Genomic DNA, 21,415 nt, shown 5'->3' with positions numbered 1-21,415 from the left:
CTATGATGTATTAATATTATGCCCAGATCCCACCATAGGTAAAATCTCAAAACAGCAAATTGGAGTCTGTCCAAATTTTCTGATGTACTGTGTAGTTTTGAAATATTGGACCATTAACTGGGGCTTGAAAATTCTTTATATATATGGATATATATGGAATAGTTATATCAGGATTTGAAATAAACACTGTTAAAACTGTTGGCAGTGTATAGTTAATTCTTCCAAGTAAAACACGATGCTTTGAAAGACAGTATTCTTGGTGTTGGTATCTGAAGAATTCCAAAGATACTCTTTGGATTCCATTCTTTTTGAAGAGAAGTTGACAAAAAGCTTACCTCAGAGTTTCAAGTCACAAAGCTGTCTGAGTTAGGCAAGTCCTTGCATATAATCACCTTTCAAAGCATGGAGTAATGCAAGGGTAATGCTCATTTATTTGATAACTCCGGTTATAAGAAACACTAAGACAAGGTTTAACTTCTACTGGTATTGCCAGTGACATCCCAACACCAGTCTGCACATGCCCAAGGCCCTGAACACTAGTTTGGAAGCCAGCAGGACATGTCTGTAGTGTATAAGATGAGGTGTGTGTGGTCGATACAATCTGTTGACAAGTTGGTTGATCTGACACAGGAAGGCGGTATTGCAATGAGGTCTGATGGGTTTGATGGAGATACTGAGGTTGCTGAAAGTGAACTGGTCTTGAGGGCTGGGATGCTGTCTGGAACACACTGAGTTGTGCTGGTTGAGGTCCTGCCTGTCCTCTCTGTTTGTTTGCTTCTTTCACATCATTATCATGAGCACTGCGATATAGAAAATGTAAACTGTTAATTATATTACTTGAGAAAATTCACAAAATCCTATGCTATCCCAATCCTCTACAGTTGATTGAATGGTCTGCCCCCACTGCCAAAGTATAATTAGCACCATTTCAACAAGAACTTACTCATCCTTCTAAAAGCTCCTTCCCTTTGTATAAACCTTGGGAACTGGCTGCTAGTAGTTTCTGTTGGTTTTTAGGCCACATTTGAAAGAGTTCAGGGCTTACTCCTGGATCTGTGCTCCAGGATTACTCCAGGAAAGTTCAGGGGACGTTATGGGATGCTGGGGAATCAAACTTGGGTCAGCTGCATGCAAGACAAATGTTCTATTTGCTGTACTATCACTCCTGTCCTTTGGCTACTAGTAGTTTTAAGGTTGTTTCCAATTTAAGAGATATATCCACAATAAGTATGTAAGTTCCACTTTGATAACATCCAGTATTCCCACAGTTGAAAGATATGGAAATAGGAATGAGGCTGTTCTGAAATGAACTCATTTCAGAGTCATGCTCAACAAACAGCTCCTTTTCCTATCATTAACTCAGCATCACACTGTCAATAACAGGCTCTTCTTGGGTAATAGCCAACAAACACCCTTCTGCAGAATATTGCTCATAGAGAGGCTTTTGTATGGTAGCAAGCAGCTATCAGCGCAAGTCTTCTTTAACTTTTGTGGCCTTGAGGAGTTGTTTTAGGTCACCATTACAGAAAAATTAAATCATTTAAAAAATTCACAAAAAATAATAAACGTTAAGAGAAGACTTACACCAACAGCCGTTCAATGCACTGTACTAAGAAATCCCAGGAGTAAGCAGTAAGACGATGCAGTCTTGTAGGCCACGTTGGAGAAAGACGAAGAATAATTCTTGAAGAAGCCACACATGCAGCAGCTACTAAAGAAGGTGCATAATTTAGAAAGGCATAATCTGTGGAGACATCAAAAATGAACTTAAGGAACAGAATATATTAAGTTATAAGGTCATAAGCCACTTTATGGCATCCACCACTACTCACCTTGCAAAGATACTTCCAGAAAATAATCTGCATATTTGGCCATGTAGAGCTTAGTTTTTTCCAAGCAAATCATTGGCCAGCCATCATGAAGATCTGTTTCATGTACTGCTTCGGAGAGATAATACTCAATGAAATGGGCAGCAGTTGGAAGGCAGAGGTTCCACTGAAAGGTTTCTAATAGCAATAGTTCCATATGTAGCAAATTCTGTTTTGTTAATACTAGATTCATATTAGTCATACAACCTAGGCTATTGAGCTGCTCCAGCTTAGGCACACTATCTTCTTTTTCTTCAAATTTACCTTGTAAAATAAAAAGGAAACAGAGAAAAGTGTTAGACAAATGATCACTTTGGTCTAGTTAGTGAAATGTGCTAACTACAATGATTTAGATCCAAACATCTTATTTTCCCCACCTTTGGCAAATATAACTGTTAGAGTCATGGGTGCACATATTTGCACTTTTTTTTTCAGTACTTTTTATATTTTTCAGTACTTTTTAATATTTTATAAATGCCTATGAAAAATAACTCAAATCTCAACCGTTTCAGTCTTTTTAGGAAATCTCTTCCAGCAGGTAGTTTGTGATAGGTGGAAGAAAATATATTATTAAAATAGGAAAAAATACAAATAATTTTGTCAGTTATTGAATTAAAAACAGCTAACATTCAAGCGATCTTCTTAGCATGATTTTAGCACTATCTCAATTCTAGAGAGAAACAGACTGAGAGGACTGGGTAGGGGAGGGAAACTGGGTAAATATCTAGCTCAAGCACTCTCATTCAAAACAAACACCTAGCTAAAGAAAGATATCCACTTATATTCACTTTCATATTCCTCTGGCAAAAGACAATCTAATAAATGAACTTCATTATGAACTCGTTTAAAGAAATACTGATGAATAAAATTCTCTCCTGTACGTCTAAGATTTTTCTATAGATCATGCACAAGTTATTTTACCATCGTAACAAAATCATATCAAGAACTATTTTAGATATTTCTAGGACTTATAGGTGGTGAAAATGGACTAATACTGACTATTCATAGGCATTTCCAGATTCAGCAATAGAACCAAGGAGTTGTTGTCAAGTATCATTGGTATCTGCCCCCAGGTTATAGTACTCAGAAAAAGTTAAACCCTTTTACCTCCTCATAAAGGTTTAAAATAATTTCATTGGATAAAAACCTAATTACTAATCAATCTAGCAAATGGAAGCAAAAATAACCAATTTTGGTGTCCTTCCTTAAATTAAAAAGAGGGAATGAAGAAGTTTACATTAATTGAATACCTAATACCTACTTGTCACAAACCATGTTTTGTTAAAAATTTTATTTTATACATTCTGGTGAGGGGATGGGTATTGGATAGACTGAAACTCAATCGTGAATAACTTTGTAACCGTGTAAAAAATTTAACTAAAATATCTACACTAATATCTAACAAAAAGTTCAGAAACAATCAGTGCTGGTGGGATGACATAAAAAAGGAAACTCAATCATCACTGTCATGAAAGGGAATGTAAATCAGTCCACACTAAAAACAGTATGGAAACTTCTCTAAACAAACAAAATTTCACACAAATGTAGAACATAAAAAAACAAAGGAATAAACAATGACCAATGAAAAACCCTCACACTTTATCCAAAGAACTGAGTTTGTCAAATGAGAATAGGGAGTGGGAACAGGGAGGGTGGAAACCAATGTGAAAGAAGCTAAGGGATAGTGATGGAGACATGAATATTTTGATGGTAGATGTATGACAGTAACATTGCATATGTAAAGTGTAGGTAGTAATATTATCTTATTAAACATTCTGTGTATTCAAAAAAGAAAAAAGTTTACAACAGTCATATGAGGGTTATGGAAATAGCTGGGTCACCAGCATCACCAGGCCTGAGGTAGGTCCAAGAATTAACAGCCTTCAAGGCCTGCTCAACCCATTTGAGTATTAGTAAGACTAACCATAGAAACATCTGATTGGGAGGCCTTGCCCTGAAATACTATTAGCTTGCATTTTTTCTTTTAATCCTTATACTTTTTCAAAATTAAGATGTTAGACTATATTACATATTCCTATGTAAAATGATTTCATTATTTCCTATACTTGAAAATACAGTGAGGGCCGGGTGGTGGCTCTGGAGGTAAGGTGCCTGCCTGCCTTGCCTGCGCTAGCCTAGGACGGACCACGGTTCGATCCCCCGGCGTCCCATATGGTCCCCCAAGAAGCCAGGAGCAACTTCTGAGCGCATAACCAGGAGTAACCCCTGAGCATCACAGGGTGTGGCCCAAAAACCCAAAAAAAAAAAAAAAAAAAAAAAAAAAAAAAAAGAAAATACATTGAAAGATATTCCTTGGAAATTTTGTGATTTTATTTTACACTTAAAGAGTTATAAGAAAAACAACTCCTAAGATTCTAGTATCAAAATAGTGGTTATGGGAGGAGAAGGAAAGAACATCTAGATAAAGACTAGACTTTGTGATGTTTATTTATACTCTAGTATACACAGATGATGAATAAAGATAATCTGAAACTTCTATAATGTTATAAACCAAAGGTATGTCAAATAAAATACAATCCTTTTATCATTAAAAGAGTCAGAAAGATTGCCAAAGCTGGACAAACGAATTTCCCAGTGAATTTCCTCTTTCAGATGGTCTTATAATACATACAGAAGTTCCCAACAATAAATGGTAGTTTTATTATTATAGTGAGTCAAACCACTCATGTATTATAAATCAACTACATAAAGTGATCAGTGTATTGAAGGCAGTGAGATCTTTTTAAGTCCACCTGCCTACCTAAGGCTGGGAAAGAAGCATTACGATCACTTTAATCTTTGCTAGGGAACAGAAACGGGTAAAAATCTATGCTGGGAGATACTATGCTCATGACTTAATGAATTTAAGAATGAATCCAAAGATTCTTAGAATTTCTCTTTCTCTATATGCTTTAACTTTTAAACATAAACTATTCTTAATTAAATATTGATGGTTTTAGAAGTTGATTTAAAAAAATCAGATTTTAAAAATTTAGATAGTGAGGCGGGAGCGATAGTGCACTGTAGGGCATTTGCCTTGCAAGCAGCTGACCCTGACGGACCTCGGTTCAATTTCCAGCATCCCATATGGTCCCTTAAGCCAGGAGCGATTTTTGAGCGCATAGCCAGGAGCAACCCTTAAGTGTCACCAGGTGTGGCCCAATACCCCCCCCCCCAAATTTAGATAGCTATTCCCAGAACATGTCAAGAAATTTCAAAAGTTTTGCCAATTGCAGCTAGAAGTACTGAAGTACTCTTTTGAAAGTCACCCAGCACCATTACTACATATAGGAAAAGAACCCACTGTTCTCAGTATAACAGAATGGAATTCTGCAATAGAAAAATGACATAGAACTTAAATTCAGTCTTTTTTGATGAATCATAAGAGTCTTCAATATTCAAAGTGCTCTGCATTTGTGCAGCAGCTGCAATACTGGCCATAAACTTCAAAGGATAGTATACAAATTAATGGCCTTAGTTTTAGCCTGGTTGCTAACCTTTAAAAGAAATTAACATAGCATAATTCACTATTTAATTCTGCACTCAAGAATTATTCCTGGGAGTTCTTGGGGGAACATATGAAATGCTGGAGATTGAATCTGGGTAGGTCATATGCAAATGCCCTATCACTGTGATAACCTCTGGCCCTTGTTAACTTTTGTTAAATTATTATAGTCTACAATCTTACTTCAATTTATTTGAACTTCAAAATATTTTTTTTTTTGATGAGAGGGGCCACACCTAGAGATGCTCAGGAGACCATACGGGGATGCCAGGAATTGAACCTGAGTCAATCACATGCAAAACAAATGTCTGACTTGTACTCTAGCCCCACAAACTTCAAGATTATTTCTTAGTTACATAAAACTTTGAGCAAATAATCAAAAGCTTCATCTCCAAGGCTGCCCTATATTCTCTATAGTTTCAAAACTGATCATAGAAATCAAGAAAAGATTTACATGTCAAAGAGTTGAAATTTTAGAATATCCTAGGGTAAATCTGATTTTTTTCTAAAATGAGTCAAACTTTAGGGTTAGAGTGAAAGGTAATAGAGAACTAATCACTAAAATGCTAAATATTTTCTTTTCTTTTTTTCCGTTTTGTTTTTGGGCCACAGGAGGTGACACTCAGGGGCCTACTCTTGGCTATGCACTAGAAATCGCTCCTGGTGATGCAAAGGTGGCTGAAATTCCTGCTGCTATTCAAGTCTAGGCAATCCACTGCTATCAAATGCTTTAAATCAAAGGTTTTCAATTGCTGCTCTGCAGAAATTTCCTAGTCAGTGAAAAAAAATTATTTAACCACTGGCACACAGTATAGTGAGAGCCTGCAAGTACAAAATATGTAAATGACTTTGAACTGCTTTTCTCCATTCAGAGATCAGATATAATCTTTCTTACTTAATATACATTAATACCTTTACAAGTTATGTTCAATCTTTTTTTGTTTTTGGGTCACACCCGGTGGTGCTCAGGCTGTGCTCAGAAATCACTCCTGGCAGCCACTGGGGACCATATGGAATGCCGGAATTCAAACCACTGTCCATCCTGGATCTGCTGCATGCAAGGCAAATGCCCTACCGTTATGCCCCATTATATTCAATCTTTGGCCAAATAGTAATAGCATCCTCCTACTCTTTTTATGACTGGAATCTGTCAACCAGTCCTGTCAATTATAAGCTCTTTCTTACTTTTCAGTTTATACATACACTAGGTCACTAGTCACTAGGGGAAGGAGACAAAGAATTCAATAGTTCTACGATAGAAGCATGATTTAAATATAACTTACTACATAAATCGATAACTGACCCTCGTATCCAAACATAAGGTATGGGTATAAGAATGTAAGAAATACCGAAAGTTTAAAACCAGTATCAGATACTGGAAACAGACGACTAGTTTTTAGCATACTAAGCACATCTATAGTAGTATAACTGCAGGCTGAAGGGAGAAGAGATTGTGGCCAATCTCTGATCAATGACCCTAGAGTACAACTGATAGCTGAAATTCTTTTACCACTGCTTGGGAAAAGCTGACTTGGGGACACCGGGGGGGGGGGGGTAGGGGGGGGGGTGGGGGGTGCGGGGGTGGGGGTGGGGTGGTTGGGGTGCTGGTGGTGATGGTGGGGAGGCAACCTAATTAACACTTTCACACTTTCTTACTCTTCAGGGAAAAAAGAAAAATGTAAGGCAACACTCTCTAGGCCAGGAAGAGTTAGAACAAAATGAGGAGGTATTTGGCCTTTAATTGGTGATAAACATGTTTTATTTGAACCACCATCCTAAAGCACTGTTCCTGGAAAACTAGGCAATAGTAAATAGATGATTACTATCAGAGTAGATAAAATAATTTCCGATAAAATGACCTTAAATTGTAGAACAAAAGAAAAAATAATTCGAAACAAACCTAAGATGGTGCACAAAGTATTCTTTCCCACATTTTTATAAATTAAAGGAATTTGGCAGCAATGCCAAACACCAGAATTCTTATTCTCATGAATTTTAGTAATAATATGTGATTCATGAAAATAGTTTTTCACCTCTAATTTACAAAGTTACTATGGTAAACTTTATTACAAATGTAAGGCAGTCAATGAAGGGACCCTTCACCATGCATACTTTTAATCTACAAAGAATTTACCGTGCGGATGTGGACTATATCACACTTCAAAAATTCAGAGGTACGGAAGAGCAAGTGGGTCTTGGTAGTATTAAATGTAGCAATGACAAAAGCAGCAAAGTGTTTTTTCATAATGACCTCATATCTGGTTTTAGATATGACCAAATTTATGTGCTTAGTCTATACTGTCTCCCTATAAACTGATCCGACAATAAGCAAATTCTGTAGCATAAGACCACTCTAGTTGTGAATTTTCATATGTGGTACATTATGTGTGGATTTTTCCATTCTATACAAGTTAATAAACCTTCATTGTCAGATATAAAACAGAATTCTGTGAGTGATTACTTAGGAGACAAAACCTTAATGGTAAAAGGATAAATGTATAAGCATTACCTGTCTGTCTTTCTGGATAGAAGGGAGAGAAGCAGGTGATGTGTCTGGATCTTAGAGGACAATAGGCTAAAGGAGAAATGTAGATATTCAGGAAATGGATAGTATTCTGATAAGAATTTGGCACAAGGTACATGGGGGTAGGTTGAAAAGATGAGACTAAAAAGTGGTTAGGCTCAGACCACTTAATCTTAATCTTAATTAAGATTCCACCTTAATTACAAGTAGAAGAGCTATCAATAGTGTTTTATTTGTACTTAGATAGTCCACAAAGAATTTTAGATAACATACCACTTAGTAACTAACTATCATCGAGGAGACAACAGTAATTGAGGCCAAAGGAACAAATGAAGACTAAGAATAGGAAAAGAAAACATAAAGAGAAATTAGTATCACACAGTTCTACTTTTTATTTTAGGTTTACTGTGAAGCAGGTATCTAGTGATAGTGTAGAAGGGGCAATGTTTCTTAGAGGTAGTTAGATTGGATCCCAAAGCCCCAAGTCATAGCTGAGGAGAAAACAGTTCTGATTCCTACACTATACTTTGAAGAGGGGCTTAAATTTCTATTTTAACAACACAGATACTTGACTATAAAATAAAATCCTCTCACGTTAATAAAATATTTTATTAACGTTAGTAAAAGAATAACATTACTAAAAGAGGTAATTTTTCACATTACTCAATTTCAATTCTTTTTATAAGCACTTTTGCTTCAGCTACCATACTAAAAACTAACAATGAGAAAGTATATTAGAGAGATGTTAAGAAAAAGAGAAACCAAAGGCCCAAGAATATATTATTCTGCACATGATATAAATAATGATTTTTTTCTGATTAGGCCTTGCAGCCTACTTTGTAGTTGTGCTTTGTGAATAAACAAATGTTTTCACATTTGTAGCAATGAACTGTTAGTTCATTAAGCCAACTCATTATGTAACCAGTAGAAAGCATTCTAACAATACATTTTTCACTATTTCACTACAAATATTTCACTACAAAACCATCGCCACCACATAAGAATTTTGTTGTTTTTTTTGGGGGGTGGGGGGCACACCTGGCAGTGCTCAGGAATTACTGCTGGCAGTACTTGGAGGATCATATGGGATGCTGGGGATTGAATCTTAGTAGGCTAGATTCAAGACAAACATCCTACCCACTGCGCTATTGTTCTGGTCTTTTAACTATCCTAGTAATACTAACACACGCACACAAACACACACAAACAACTTCACATGACTGTATTCCTTTCCCCATCAAAATTTGCCACAAGTACTTCAATGATTATGTAGTTTGGTTATCATTCAGTTTTCAACATCACCTCCTTTTGCAGTGCCAAAAAAGATATAAAGCAAGTTCTCTATCACTGACTAAATCACATTCCCAGGAACATTTTGAACCATTTAATTTTTTTTGTTGTGATAGGATATATTCTGTGCAGGACCCTGGCTTCACTCACTAGATGCTAGTAGCATTTCTCTAGAATGTGACAATGAACAAAATCTGTCCTCAAATACTACGTATGTCCTGGTGGAGAGAAACTTAAAGTTGGTTGAGAACCACTGCTTTAAGACAGTGGTTCTTAATTGGAAAGATATTCTGAAATTACCTTAGGAGCTTTAAAGAAGCTTAAATTATGCCTGGGTCACATAAAGTAGAGCCTATCACAAAAGCTGAAGTAGTACAGGCATCTATGTCAGAATAAGAAAGGGGAACTTACACATCTTTTTTAATTTTAATTAAAAAAAATTTGGGGCCGGGCACAGCGGTAGGGCTTATATGCAGAAGGACGGTGGTTTGAATCCCGGCATCCCATATGGTCCCCCACGCCTGCCAGGTGCGATTTCTGAGTGTAGAGCCAGGAGTAACTCCTGAGTGCTGCCGGGTGTAACCCAAAAACAAAAACAAAAACAATTTATTTTGCATTCTATTTGGTAATATACTTGGGGACCATGTGGTATCAGGGATCAAACTTGGGCCTTCTGTATGCAAAGCATGCACCCCGCTGTAGGTATATATGTTTTTTAAAAGATCTGTGAGTCATTTTTTAATGTCTACTAAAGAACTATTATGCTAAGTAAGAACACTTTCAACATAAGCTTTCTGAAACTACTAAGAAATCTGAAAATATTTTACTAAGTTCTGCATAAACTTACTATAAAACACGAACATTTCCGGTCATACTTACTTGCTAGAAGCAGACAGGAAAGTGCAACTAAATGCAGCTGCTGGATGGAGATGTCATAGCGATCCATAAACAGGTCCAGCAAATAGACAGCAAGATGTCGGGCAGAAGGGCAAAGAGTGAAGCGATTGCTTACTATAGCAATCAAGTCAGCAAAATACCTTCTGAGACTTAGTTGAGGGGACTGGCCTTTGTAAGAGGGCAACTTCAGCTCCTAAATCAAGAAAAATTATTTTTAATCTAACATAAAATGTAAAAAAAAAAAAGTATCTCCACAATACAAGAATATCATCTCAATAGATTAGTAATACAAGTTATCTAAAGCATACCTTCAGTGAAGCACAAAAACGAAAGTTGAGAGGAAAGAGAAATTATTTTATTTAAAAACAAAACTTTTCTCCTGTTTTTGTTATGGTTTCGGGCCACACTTGACTACACTCGGGCTATTCCTGGCTCTGTGCTCAAAAATTACACCTGGCAGGCACGGAGGAGCCATGTGAGATGCCAGGAGTTGAACTTGGGTTAGCTGCAAGAGAGGCAATTGCCCTACCAGCGTGCTATTACTCTGATCCCATTTTCTCCTGTTCTTAATATGGAAAATTATAATCACATATACATTTTTTCACTATAGAAAGAATATATTCTAGCAACATATATATATATGTGTATATATATATGTATGTATATATTTTTTTGTGTGGAGGAGAGCTACTCTTATTGTGCTTAGGGATCACTGATTGTATGTACTTAGGGATCACTCCTGATTGTGCTCCTGGCAGTGCTCTGGGTACTAGAGATTAAACTTGTGTAGGATGTGAGCAAAATATACATCTTGCCTGCTATGGTATCACTCTGGCTCTATTCTAGCATATTTTAAAGAGGGAAATACTATTTTCTTTATCATGTGTTTCAGGAAAATACCCTTAACAATAACCTATCAGATATTGGGCATGTAATGCACTAGTGCTTGTTCATACATACACACACAGGGATGCTATGCTTCTACTATGCTGCTTATTAGTTGTCATATTCACATAAATATGGAAGATAGAGAATGATATAAATCCATCATTTATGAGTCTAAGCCTATTTCTCTTTAAGCAATTTTATATCTCCTTTGCCATCAGAATTTCATGTATCTGAAGTTTTTTCCATTACCATTTAAAATCAAAATTACATTCTATAAACTTGTTTTATAGAGTTGAAAAGCCTCCAATATTAAGACACCTCCAGAATATAGTATAACATGGAAAGGTCCTACTGGATAGAGGGTATTATGCTGAGTAAAGACAATCAGTATAGGATAGAGAAATATCTCTTATGTGGAATATAAAGCAGCATATTAGAATAAAGCAAAAGACCAAATGCAACAGAACCTAAAAACTGGTTTACATAAGTGAGTTTACCATGGCAGTGAGATGTGGCAGGTGGGGGAGTTGAGGGGAGAGTGATTGGGGGGGTGAGAGGATCCCCCTACAATAGTGGCCTGAAATAGATATCTGGTGGGGGTGGGGCAATGATATGATGCTGGAATGTTGTATACATGAAACCTTATCACTGACAGCATTGAAAAATCATAATTCACAGTGACTAAAAGAAAAAAATAAAGGTTCTAAATCTAAATCAGCATAATTCAAATACTAAGTTTTAACAAATTTATATACTAATTGCAGTTAGAAAACAAAATGTCCCATACACACTAATTCTTAATATGAATATTTATGAATAAACATGAATATTTAATCATAGTTAATAAAATAAATAGGAAAGAGTACTCAAAACTCCAAAGGTCTAAGGCAGGGGGGTCCTCAAACTTTTTAAACAGGGGGCCAGTTCACTGTCCTTCAGACTGTTGGAGGGCCAGATTATAGTAAAAGCAAAAATTATGAACAAATTTCTATGCATACTGCATATATCTTATTTAGAAGTAAAGAAACAAAATGGGAATAAATACAATATGTGGCCCACAGGCCGTAGTTTGAAGACTCCTGTAAGGCATTGGCTGAGAGTACTGTAGGATACTAGGGCATACTCTGCATACCTTAGACTTGGTTTCATCTCTGTACCATAGGGTCCCTGAGGGAACTGACTTATAGTTCACTTTGAACACCAAGCCATAAGAAACACCTGAGAACTGGAGAACTGCTGGGTGTACCCCTGCCCCAACTACACAAGAGTATGAAAGAGTTGCAAATATAGAAAGACATTCCTTTCTCTTGGATTAGAAATCTATTTTAAATTATAGCCTTAAATTAGAGAATAAATGAATTTGATACAATTTTCAAATGCATAGGAAAATAATTTATTATGTAGCCTCACGTCAGAAGATGACAATCTCAACATCAAAAGTAATTTTTTTTTTTTTTTTGGTTTTTGGGCCACACCCAATGACGCTCAAAGGTTACTCCTGGCTATGCACTCAGAAATAGCTCCTGGCTTGGGGGACTATATGGGATCCTGGGGGATTGAACCACAGTCCCCATCCTAGGTTAGCACGTGCAAGGCAAATGCCTTACCACTTGCGCTACCACTCTGGCCCCCCCATTTTTTTTAAACCTTAAAAAGTAAAATAATTTTAAAGTCAATAAATGCATAGTTCATGGCCAAATAAAACAAGGCCAAAAATATTTTTAAAAAGTTTCATTTCATTACAATTTGAAGAATTATACTTTCACTTGTCACATTAAACTTCATATTTTGCTTATTATCAAGAGCAAGTATAGGAAAACTCATTATTTATCACACTTACATAGCCTTTTAGAGGGCAATTAAGAAATATACATTATAAGACTCCCTTGAACTTAATAACCTGAGATTGAAAGAATTTACCTACATTTACGGTAGTCGATGGAGCCAGAGAGATAGCACAATGGTAGGGTGTTTGCGTTGCATGCGGCTCACCAGGGAGGGACCTGGTTGGATTCCCATCATCCCATATGGTCCCCCAGCCTGCCAGGGGTGATTTCTGAGTGCAGAGCCAGGAGTAACCCCTGAGCACTGCCAGGTGTGGCTCAAAAACCAACCAATCAATAAAGTTAAAAAAAAAAAAAGATAGTGAAATATGTCACCCCCTTCCAGGGCAAACTGTTAATCTTACCTGATGGTAAGACCAGCTCATTTCTGGGAGGGGTCTATGAAAGGTAACAAAGGGGTTGCCTGAGGGGTGTAAGGGGATTCAGCAAGAAGGGGAAGGAGGAGTTGGCAGCATGGAGGGATAAGAAACAGGTTTAGGTACAGAGCAGCTTATGGAGCCTGCTTAAAAGGGTAGCATAGACGCCACACATGGTGGTTAGGGCCTTATTAATAAAGCTTGTTATCTCCTGACTTCTACTGACTGCTCTGGATCATTTCCTCACTGCTACCTTGAACCCGCAGACCCAGAGGCTAGAACGGGATGCAGGTGTCCGGGCTGGCCGAGAAAGGCCTCATCCTCCATCCACCATCATCCACAACCATCAAGGTCTCTTATTAATTTAATTATTACTATAAAGTACTGTTTTATTTTGGAGGGATAGGGAGGTAGGGAGGTAGGGAGCTAACCTGTATTCAGGCCTTATTCCTGGTACTTCACTCAGTAATTAATCCTGGTGGACTTGGGGATAACCAACTGGGGTTGCAGGATGGAACCTGAATTGGATGTGTGCAAGGCAAATGGCCCACATGCTGTAATATTATATTAGTTGCATATGCAGTACTGTTTTAATAGCAACAGTGGAATTAAAAAGCTTGATGTTTAACAACTTGAATGAGTACCCAAAAAATTATGCTTAGTGACTACAGACAACCTTAAAGGTCATAATTGATTTAACTTAACTTGCATGCCATTCTTGAAATGAAAAAAATAGGAAATAAATTAGTTGCTGCTATGTTGAAAAAGAGAGAACACGAGAGAAGATGTGACTATAAAAAGTTTCTAAAATGATTCTAAAGTAATAGGAAACAGATTTAAAAGTTTATTCTGTCCAAAATCTTTTTAAGTAAATGCACATTATACTTAAGATATGAAGGAAGGGGCCAGAACGATGGTGCAAGTGGTAGAGCGTTTGCCACCATGTGCTAACCCAGGATGGACCATGGTTTGATCCCCAGGGTCCCATATAGTCCTCCATGCCAGGAGCTATTTCTGAGTGCATAGCCAGGAGTAAACCCTGAGTATCACTGGGTATAGCCCAAAAACAAAACAAAAAAAACAACAAAAAAAAAAAAAAGAAAAGAAAAGATAAGAAGGAAAACTAACAAGTTGTAAGATTAGTGGGTCTTTTTTAAAATAGAGACCACCTCTTGCAAATGTAAGTTTACCAATGAAGGTTTGATATGATTCAATAATTCAGTGTTGTTTGAAGATCACAAGTGTACTCCTGGCTGGAGGCCCGAGGAAGTGAGGTGAATAGAATTCAGGGACTCAAGCATGTATACTACCACTTGAGTTATCTCCCCTGCTTTAATGCGTCATTTTATATTTTCAGTTATCAAACAAGTGAGAAAAACATAAATAGCTGTTATTGGGGAATAAAAAGGTGCCCTCTAAGTAAGAACTGTGGTTTTTTTTGAAGATAAAAATAACTCATTCAAATAAATGAAATGTGCCAATTTCTTATGCAATCCCTAAGAACATTTTTCCTTCTTCATTTCTGTAGATCTTTAGAGTGAAGCTTGAGTTATAATTTTAAACTTTGTTAAGAACACATACCATTATAGTAGACACTATGCTGTACCAATGATAAAAGCAGGAAAGTACATATAGGTAATAAACTAATATATAGAGTATTAGGATATTTATAATGACAAAGCATCATGGGACCACATATAATCTCAGTTTATGGTGGGCCAAAAGGAACAAAGTCAGCACAGGCTTTAGAAGAGTTATCTACAAGTCTTAAAGACTCACTGGGAAACATGGCTAAAAATATTGGTATTTATTTTAAAACATGCTAGCTAATTTAAATGAAGACAAAACAAAGCTGGAACACCCCAAGAACTATCACTAGTTTTTTTATATTTTATTATTATTTTGGGGGGCCATCCCTGGTGCTGCTAAGGGCTTAATTCTGACTCCATGTTTCTGGGGAACATATAGGGTACTGGGTAATTATACCTCGGTGGGCCACGTGCAAGGCAAGAAGAAACTTACGTTCTATACTACCTCACTGACCCCTAGTGTAAGCATAATTTTATGGGATATTTTCTTTTTTTTGGTTTTGGGTCACACCTAGCAGCTCTCAAGGGTTACTCCGGGCTCTATGCTCAGAAATCGCCCCCTGGCAGGCACAGGGGACCACATGGGATGCCGGAATTCGAAACACCATCCTTCTGCATGAAAGGCAAACGCCTTGCCTCCATGCTATCTCTCCGACCTGGGATGTTTTCTTTATAGTCTCATGAAATTAACATTGCTCCTATCTAGAAGCCTCCTGAAAACATCCATGAAGAGAGAATATGTATGTATGAGACAACTTAGAACAGCACATCACAGGTGGCTCAAGATAAATTTCAATGGCATTCCTTTAGAACGGGGGTCTCAAACTCAATTTACCTGGGGGCCGTAGGAGGCAAAGTAAGGGTGAGGCAGGGCCGCATAAGAGATTTCACAAAAAAGTCCTCAAATATCATTATTAACAGTTTAATTATTTCTTCTGAACATGAATAGAACATTGAGTGAAAACATGAACAGTTCTTCTGAACATGTCATCTATTGACTATTCCTTGCTGCCAGAGACTTGACAGCACTTCTTCTCACAAATCTGAACCACATTTGGCTTTAGAGAGGAAGCAGTTGAGACCCTCAGTATGGCTTGAAGATGATCACCATTACTTTGACTTATTGAAGTTCAATGTGGAGAATAACTTTTCAGACAAAAATGTGCTCCCAAAAAGGCACATGGTGCGCTTGAACATTCGGGAAAGGCCAGGAAAGCTGGGGGGCAATTCTCTCAAAAATTGCCCATGCATGTCTGCTTTTCCACTAATCTCCCTGAACTTGGCTTTGAGATCAGAGTTGCATTGCAGGTCAATGAGCTCCATTTGAAGCACAGGAGGGGCATCTTGCACATCAAAGGAAAAGGGGTCCACAAAAATTTGGAAAGTGGCTCTGTGCTTTTTGAAGCCTGCAAATCTGTGATCAAATTCTTTCTCTAGCTTAAAAATAGCACCAAAATATTTCTCACCACTGAATGGTATGCCTGCATCCACAAGTTCCTTGCATGCTGGGAAATGGCAAAGGTTTGTCTGAGAGCTGGGATTTTCCATCACACAAGTTTTGTGGAGCATGCTCTCAGGTTGTCATAGGCAGCACTGATAAGCTGCCCTGGGCCTTGTAACATCTTGTTTAGTACATTCAGCTTATGTGTGATGTCAACAAGAAAAGCTAAGTCCATGAGCCATTTGTGATCACTCAACTCAGAAACAGCATTCCCATCCTTCACCATGAAGGCTTTCACTTCTCTCAACTAAAAAAATCTTTTCAGGACATTTCCCCTGCTGAGCCAATGTACCTCGGTGAAATAGAGCACATCTCCATATTCTGACTCCATTTTCTCTAAAAAAAAAAAAAAAAAAAAGCAAGGAACCTCCTGTGCTTTAAGCCCTGGATCTGATTTGGTTGATGCATTTCACAACAACAGACATCACATTGTCACATGGCAGGCATATACTGCAAAGGGCCTGCTGATGGATAATGCAGTAAAGAGCAATAGCCTTCTCTACACCCTCCTCTTCAAGTTTTTTTTTTGAACAAGTGCCATTAGTCCATTTTTCCTCCCTATCACTGATGGCGCTCCATCAGTTATTATTCCAACAAACCTCTTCCATGGCAAACCTGCATTCTCAATGGCATCACACAGATGCTGAAATATGTCATTAGCAGTGGTCTGGCCATGCATTGGAATTATTGTGAGCAGCTCCTCTGTCAATTCAAAATTGCAATCAACACCACAGACATAAATTGTGTGAGCTGTGCAATGTCTGTTATATCTGTGCCCTCGTCAAGAGCAACATTTGGCTTTCTCACACAGTTGATGATAAATGTCACTTGACATGTCAGAAATGCGCTCTGCCACAGTGTTGGCAGAAAGGCTGATTTTGCTAAACTGACCTTTCTTTTCCGGACAGATAATACTTGCAGCCTGTTACATGCATTTTTTTTTTTTTTAACAAACTCTCCTTCTGGGAATGGTTTCCCTGCCTTAGCAATCATCTCATTAACATGTAACTAGCTTCGACTGCTGCAACATTCTCTTTGGTTGCTTTCTTAAAGAAATGTTGTTGCCTCATTAGACATGCTTTAAGACTGGCAACCCGCTTGGCTCTCTCATTTCCTTGATATTTTCGCACATTCCTCAGAATGTTTAGTTGAATAATGGCGTTTCAAGTTGTATTCCTTGTGTACTGCAACTTTCTCTGAGCAAATAAGACATGTGGGGATGCCCCTGTGCTCAACAAAGAAATAATGCATCTCCCACGTTTCCTGAAATTGTCTGTGCTCGTCATCAATCTTTCTCTTCACTGCAGGCTTTGATGAAGTCATGATGAAAGTATGACAAAATCTAATTCTGTAATAAACTTCTCTCCCTTAGGCCTCCGATAATGCAAGGGACAGTGGGCAGGAGCAGCGGAAATGACGTCTGCACTAGGCGCAAAGTATTCACGATTATTCGCTTACCGAATATTCGCAATGAAAAAATCATATTAGTAAGAAAAAAATCGCAAAAAATCGCATTAAACATTTGCATACCCTAAATGGAACTGCTCGGGGTATGCGAATGTTTAATGCGATTTTTTTCTTACTAATGCAATTTTTATTGCGTTATTTGGTAAGCGAATAATCGCGAATACTGCGATATTTGAAGGCCGGCCGTAGGCCACAAAATGATGTACAGAGGGCCGCATACGGCCCGGGGGCCCCGGGTTTGAGACCCCTGCTTTAGAATCTCATCCTGAAGCTTTTGCTGACAGTTGTGTTTTACTCCTAGGATCTTCCCAAGAGTCTAAAAAACAAAACATTCAACAAATCTCCTGAGACGAGATGAAACAAAAACTCAAGGCATCCATTTCTACCCTCAACTATAACTTTCAGGTCACTTAGGATTAAAATTACTTATAAGGGGCCAGAGTGATAGCACAGCCTTGCATGCAGCCGACCCGGGAGGGACCCAGTTCAATTCCTGGCATCCCATATGGTCTCCCTAGCCTGCCAGGAGCTCAGCCTACTCATGAGCGTAAAGCCAGGAGCAACCCCTGAGCACCACTGAGTGTGAGCCCCCCCCCAAAACAAAAACAAACAAAAATAAATAAAGTAACTCATAAAATATAAGATGAAAGAATTATTGAAATTACCAAGAAAAATATTTTAGTTACATGTTTTAATATAATCTGATGTATCAAAATATACACCATTAACATAAAATCACATTTATCATACATTGAAAGATAAAGACTGATATTAGAAAAGAACATTTTGGATTTTGGGGCCAAAGTTGGTAGGGTGCTTGCCTGGCCCATGGCCAACACAGGTTCAATCTACAGCACCTCATATGGTTCCGAGCCCACCAGGAGGAATACATAAACACAGAGGCTGTGGTAATCCTTGAGCACAGCTGGATAGGGGCACCTCCCCACCCACAAAAAAAGTAAAAAGAACATTTAAAAGTGAATCATGATGGGCCCGGAGAGATAGCACAGCGGCGTTTGCCTTGCAAGCAGCCGATCCAGGACCAAAGGTGGTTGGTTCGAATCCCGGTGTCCCATATGGTCCCCCGTGCCTGCCAGGAGCTATTTCTGAGCAGACAGCCAGGAGTAACCCCTGAGCAACGCCGGGTGTGGCCCCCCCCCCCAAAAAAAAAGTGAATCATGACATCTCAAAAGAAAAAAAATTCAAAGTATCTGGGTAATTTCAAAATGTAAAAAAATGCAATTTTCCTTTTTTTTTTTTAAATTTTTTTTTCCGTTTTAATTTTTTTTCGTTTTTTTTTATTTTTTTTTTTTTATTTTTTTTTCGTTCCACACCCGTTTGATGCTCAGGGATTACTCCTGGCTAAACACTCAGAAATTACCCCTGGATTGTGGGGACCATATGGGACGCCGGGGGATTGAACCGTGGTCCTTCCTTGGCTAGCGTTTGCAAGGCAGACACCTTACCTCTCGCGCCACCTCACCGGCCCCCCCAAAATGCAACTTTTCATAAGTCTTTTCTGTCATACATATGGCATCTTAGTCAATTGTGCCGAAAGAGACCGTCAAAATTAACAAATAGCATAAAAAAATTTGGGGGGAGGGCCAACACACCATGATGTTCAGGGATCACTCTTTGAGGGTTCTGGGGACCATCATATATGATTTCAGGGATAGAAACCAACACACTACCAAGGATACAATTATAACAATTTAAGTCAGAATCAGGTTTTATAATCCATTCAGCCTAACAAAAAATTAAATAAAATACAATCCCCTCTCCAAACAATATACAAGTACACACACACACACACACAATTTTATTTTATTTTATTTGGAGCAGTCTCCAATCTTAGGTTTCTAGGGAAGAGAACAGTAAAGTAAATTTTCTTTTTTTTCTAGTTTTTGGGTCACACCGGGCAATGCTGTGGGTTTACTCCAGTCTCTGTGCTCAGGAGTGATTCCTGGCAGTGTTGTGAGACCCTAAGGGATGCCGCGCATACAAGCAAAGGCCCTACCTGCTGTGCAAGCCCTCAGAACCTCTAAAGTCAAATTTTCTTATTGCTGATTATATGCAAGCACTGTCCTAAGCGCATGAACAAGTATTAACTATTTTACGCCGTACAATGGTTTCATAGAGCACATTCTCCCATTATTCATCATAGGAAGACTTCTATCATTATTCATTTAGGAAATCCGGAAACAGGAAATGAAGGAACTTATCTAAAGACTCACAGCAAGGATTCAGACGGGGAAATTTACGGACAAACGTGACAGAAGGACAGCTGCCTGCAAAAGCAATTACAGGGGCAGGAGAGATAGCATGAAGGTAAGGCGTTTGCCTTGCATACAAAAGGTCATTGGTTCGAATCCCGGCATCCTATATGATCCCTTGAGCCTGCCAGGAGCGATTTCTGTGCCCAGAGCCAGGAGTAACCCCTGAGCGCTGTCGGGTGTGATCCAAAAACCAAAACAGCACCCCCCCCCAAAAAAAAAAAAGCAATTACAGCCCAAGAAGGGCCGTTCTGAGAGACAGACAATCAGACACACTAACACACATACACAAATCCAAAAACACGAGGAAGCACCTTGTATCTTTTCATTTTCAAAGAAACACAGGGTTAATTCCCAGCCATCTAGAAACCACCTGAGTCACACCCACCACTGCCATGCCCCACCCCGAAGCCACCTCAAAGAAATCGCAGGTTCTGGGGGCTCCTCCCTGGGCATTAGAAGGTCATGGCATCTAGAGTCCAGGCGCTAAGTCGCTTTTCTCTGGCCTAGCAGCTCCTAGTGGGGTGCACTTGAGAGAGGACCCCCCCCCCTTAAGCACGGGGACAGGCCTATATGAATGAAACCACCTGAGTCACACCCACCCACTGCCACGCCCCACCCTAAAGCCACCTCAAAGAAATCGCAGGTTCTGGGGGCTCCTCCCTGGGCATCAGAAGGTCATGCATTTGGAGCCCACGCTCTAGGTCGCTTTTTCCTGGCCTAGTAGCTCTTGGGGGGGGGTGCACCTGTGAGAGGGCCCCCCACTGCACGGGGACAGGCATACAAGACGGGCCTGGGGGAGAAGACAGCGGGAGGGCGGGCGCGTTACCTTGTAGCGCAGCGCCTGGTGGATGTCCGCAGCCAGCTGTCCCCGCCACCACTGTGCCTCCAGCTCCATGGGCGCGGGCGGCTGCCTTGGGGATGGCTGGATGGCTGGATGGATGCTGGGGGGTTTCCCGCGCGTGTCCCGGGTTCGAATACTCCCGCCGACTGAGCGAGGAGCCGAGATCACAGACTCCGCCTCGGCCGCGAGAACCCCCGCTGAGCAGAGACCGGAGCTCGCGGCGCCTCCGGCGGGTCCCCAACGCGCCCGGGCGAACAAAAGGCCGATGGGGTCCCAGGCCCCCTGCACCCAGCCGCAGGCCCGGCCCTTACCCGCCGACCTCTGCCCTCACAGACCCCGTCCCGCCGCCGGCTTGCGGGGCGCGCCGGCCCCGCTCATGCTTGCAGGCGGACGGACGGACGGACGGACGGACGGACGGCGCCAGACTCAGCGCCTCAGCTCGGGCCCAGCGCCGGGCCGCTCGCGCCGCCCATTGTTAAAGGACCGGCAGGCAGGTTCCGCGTACAAAGCCAGCGCCGGGCCCCACGCGGCCTCGCCGCGGCCAATCGGGTCTCGCGATACAGCGGGGT

General features: G+C 39.6%; 1 protein-coding gene across 2 annotated transcripts; it reads right to left on the bottom strand.

Moving 5' to 3' along the window:
• Nucleotides 1–324: 324 nt before the first annotated feature.
• On the bottom strand, nt 325–21,079 carry CCNJ (cyclin J). Of its 2 annotated transcripts, none has more exons than XM_049764395.1 (5): nt 20,832–21,079; nt 10,067–10,277; nt 1,833–2,132; nt 1,585–1,744; nt 325–800 (listed from the first exon to the last, which is right to left on the bottom strand). In XM_049764395.1, the coding sequence occupies exons 1-5, from the start codon at nt 20,898–20,900 to the stop codon at nt 389–391; spliced, it is 1,152 nt and encodes a 383-aa protein (XP_049620352.1). In that variant the 5' UTR covers nt 20,901–21,079; the 3' UTR covers nt 325–388. The 2 variants fall into 2 exon arrangements, with proteins under 2 accessions (XP_049620352.1, XP_049620353.1); XM_049764396.1 differs by having other exon boundaries at nt 1,585–1,711.
• Nucleotides 21,080–21,415: the final 336 nt, after the last annotated feature.

The sequence above is a fragment of the Suncus etruscus genome, chromosome 17 (genome assembly GCF_024139225.1).
Source record: "Suncus etruscus isolate mSunEtr1 chromosome 17, mSunEtr1.pri.cur, whole genome shotgun sequence".
Classification (NCBI taxonomy): Eukaryota; Metazoa; Chordata; class Mammalia; order Eulipotyphla; family Soricidae; genus Suncus; species Suncus etruscus.
Note: the sequence above shows the minus strand (reverse complement) of the source record. Positions and strands in the feature narration are given on the sequence as shown.

What these genes read in the sequence shown, in the direction of transcription:
- CCNJ (XM_049764395.1), bottom strand. Translation starts at nt 20,900, where the DNA reads ATGGAGCTGGAGGCACAGTGGTGGCGGGGACAGCTGGCTGCGGACATC. An exon ending in ACCAGGCGCTGCGCTACAAG is followed by an intron (nt 10,278 to 20,831) that starts GTAACGCGCCCG and finishes TTCTTGATTTAG; the next exon opens with GAGCTGAAGTTGCCCTCTTA. An exon ending in TGCATTGAACGGCTGTTGGT is followed by an intron (nt 801 to 1,584) that starts GTAAGTCTTCTC and finishes TCTATATCGCAG; the next exon opens with TGCTCATGATAATGATGTGA.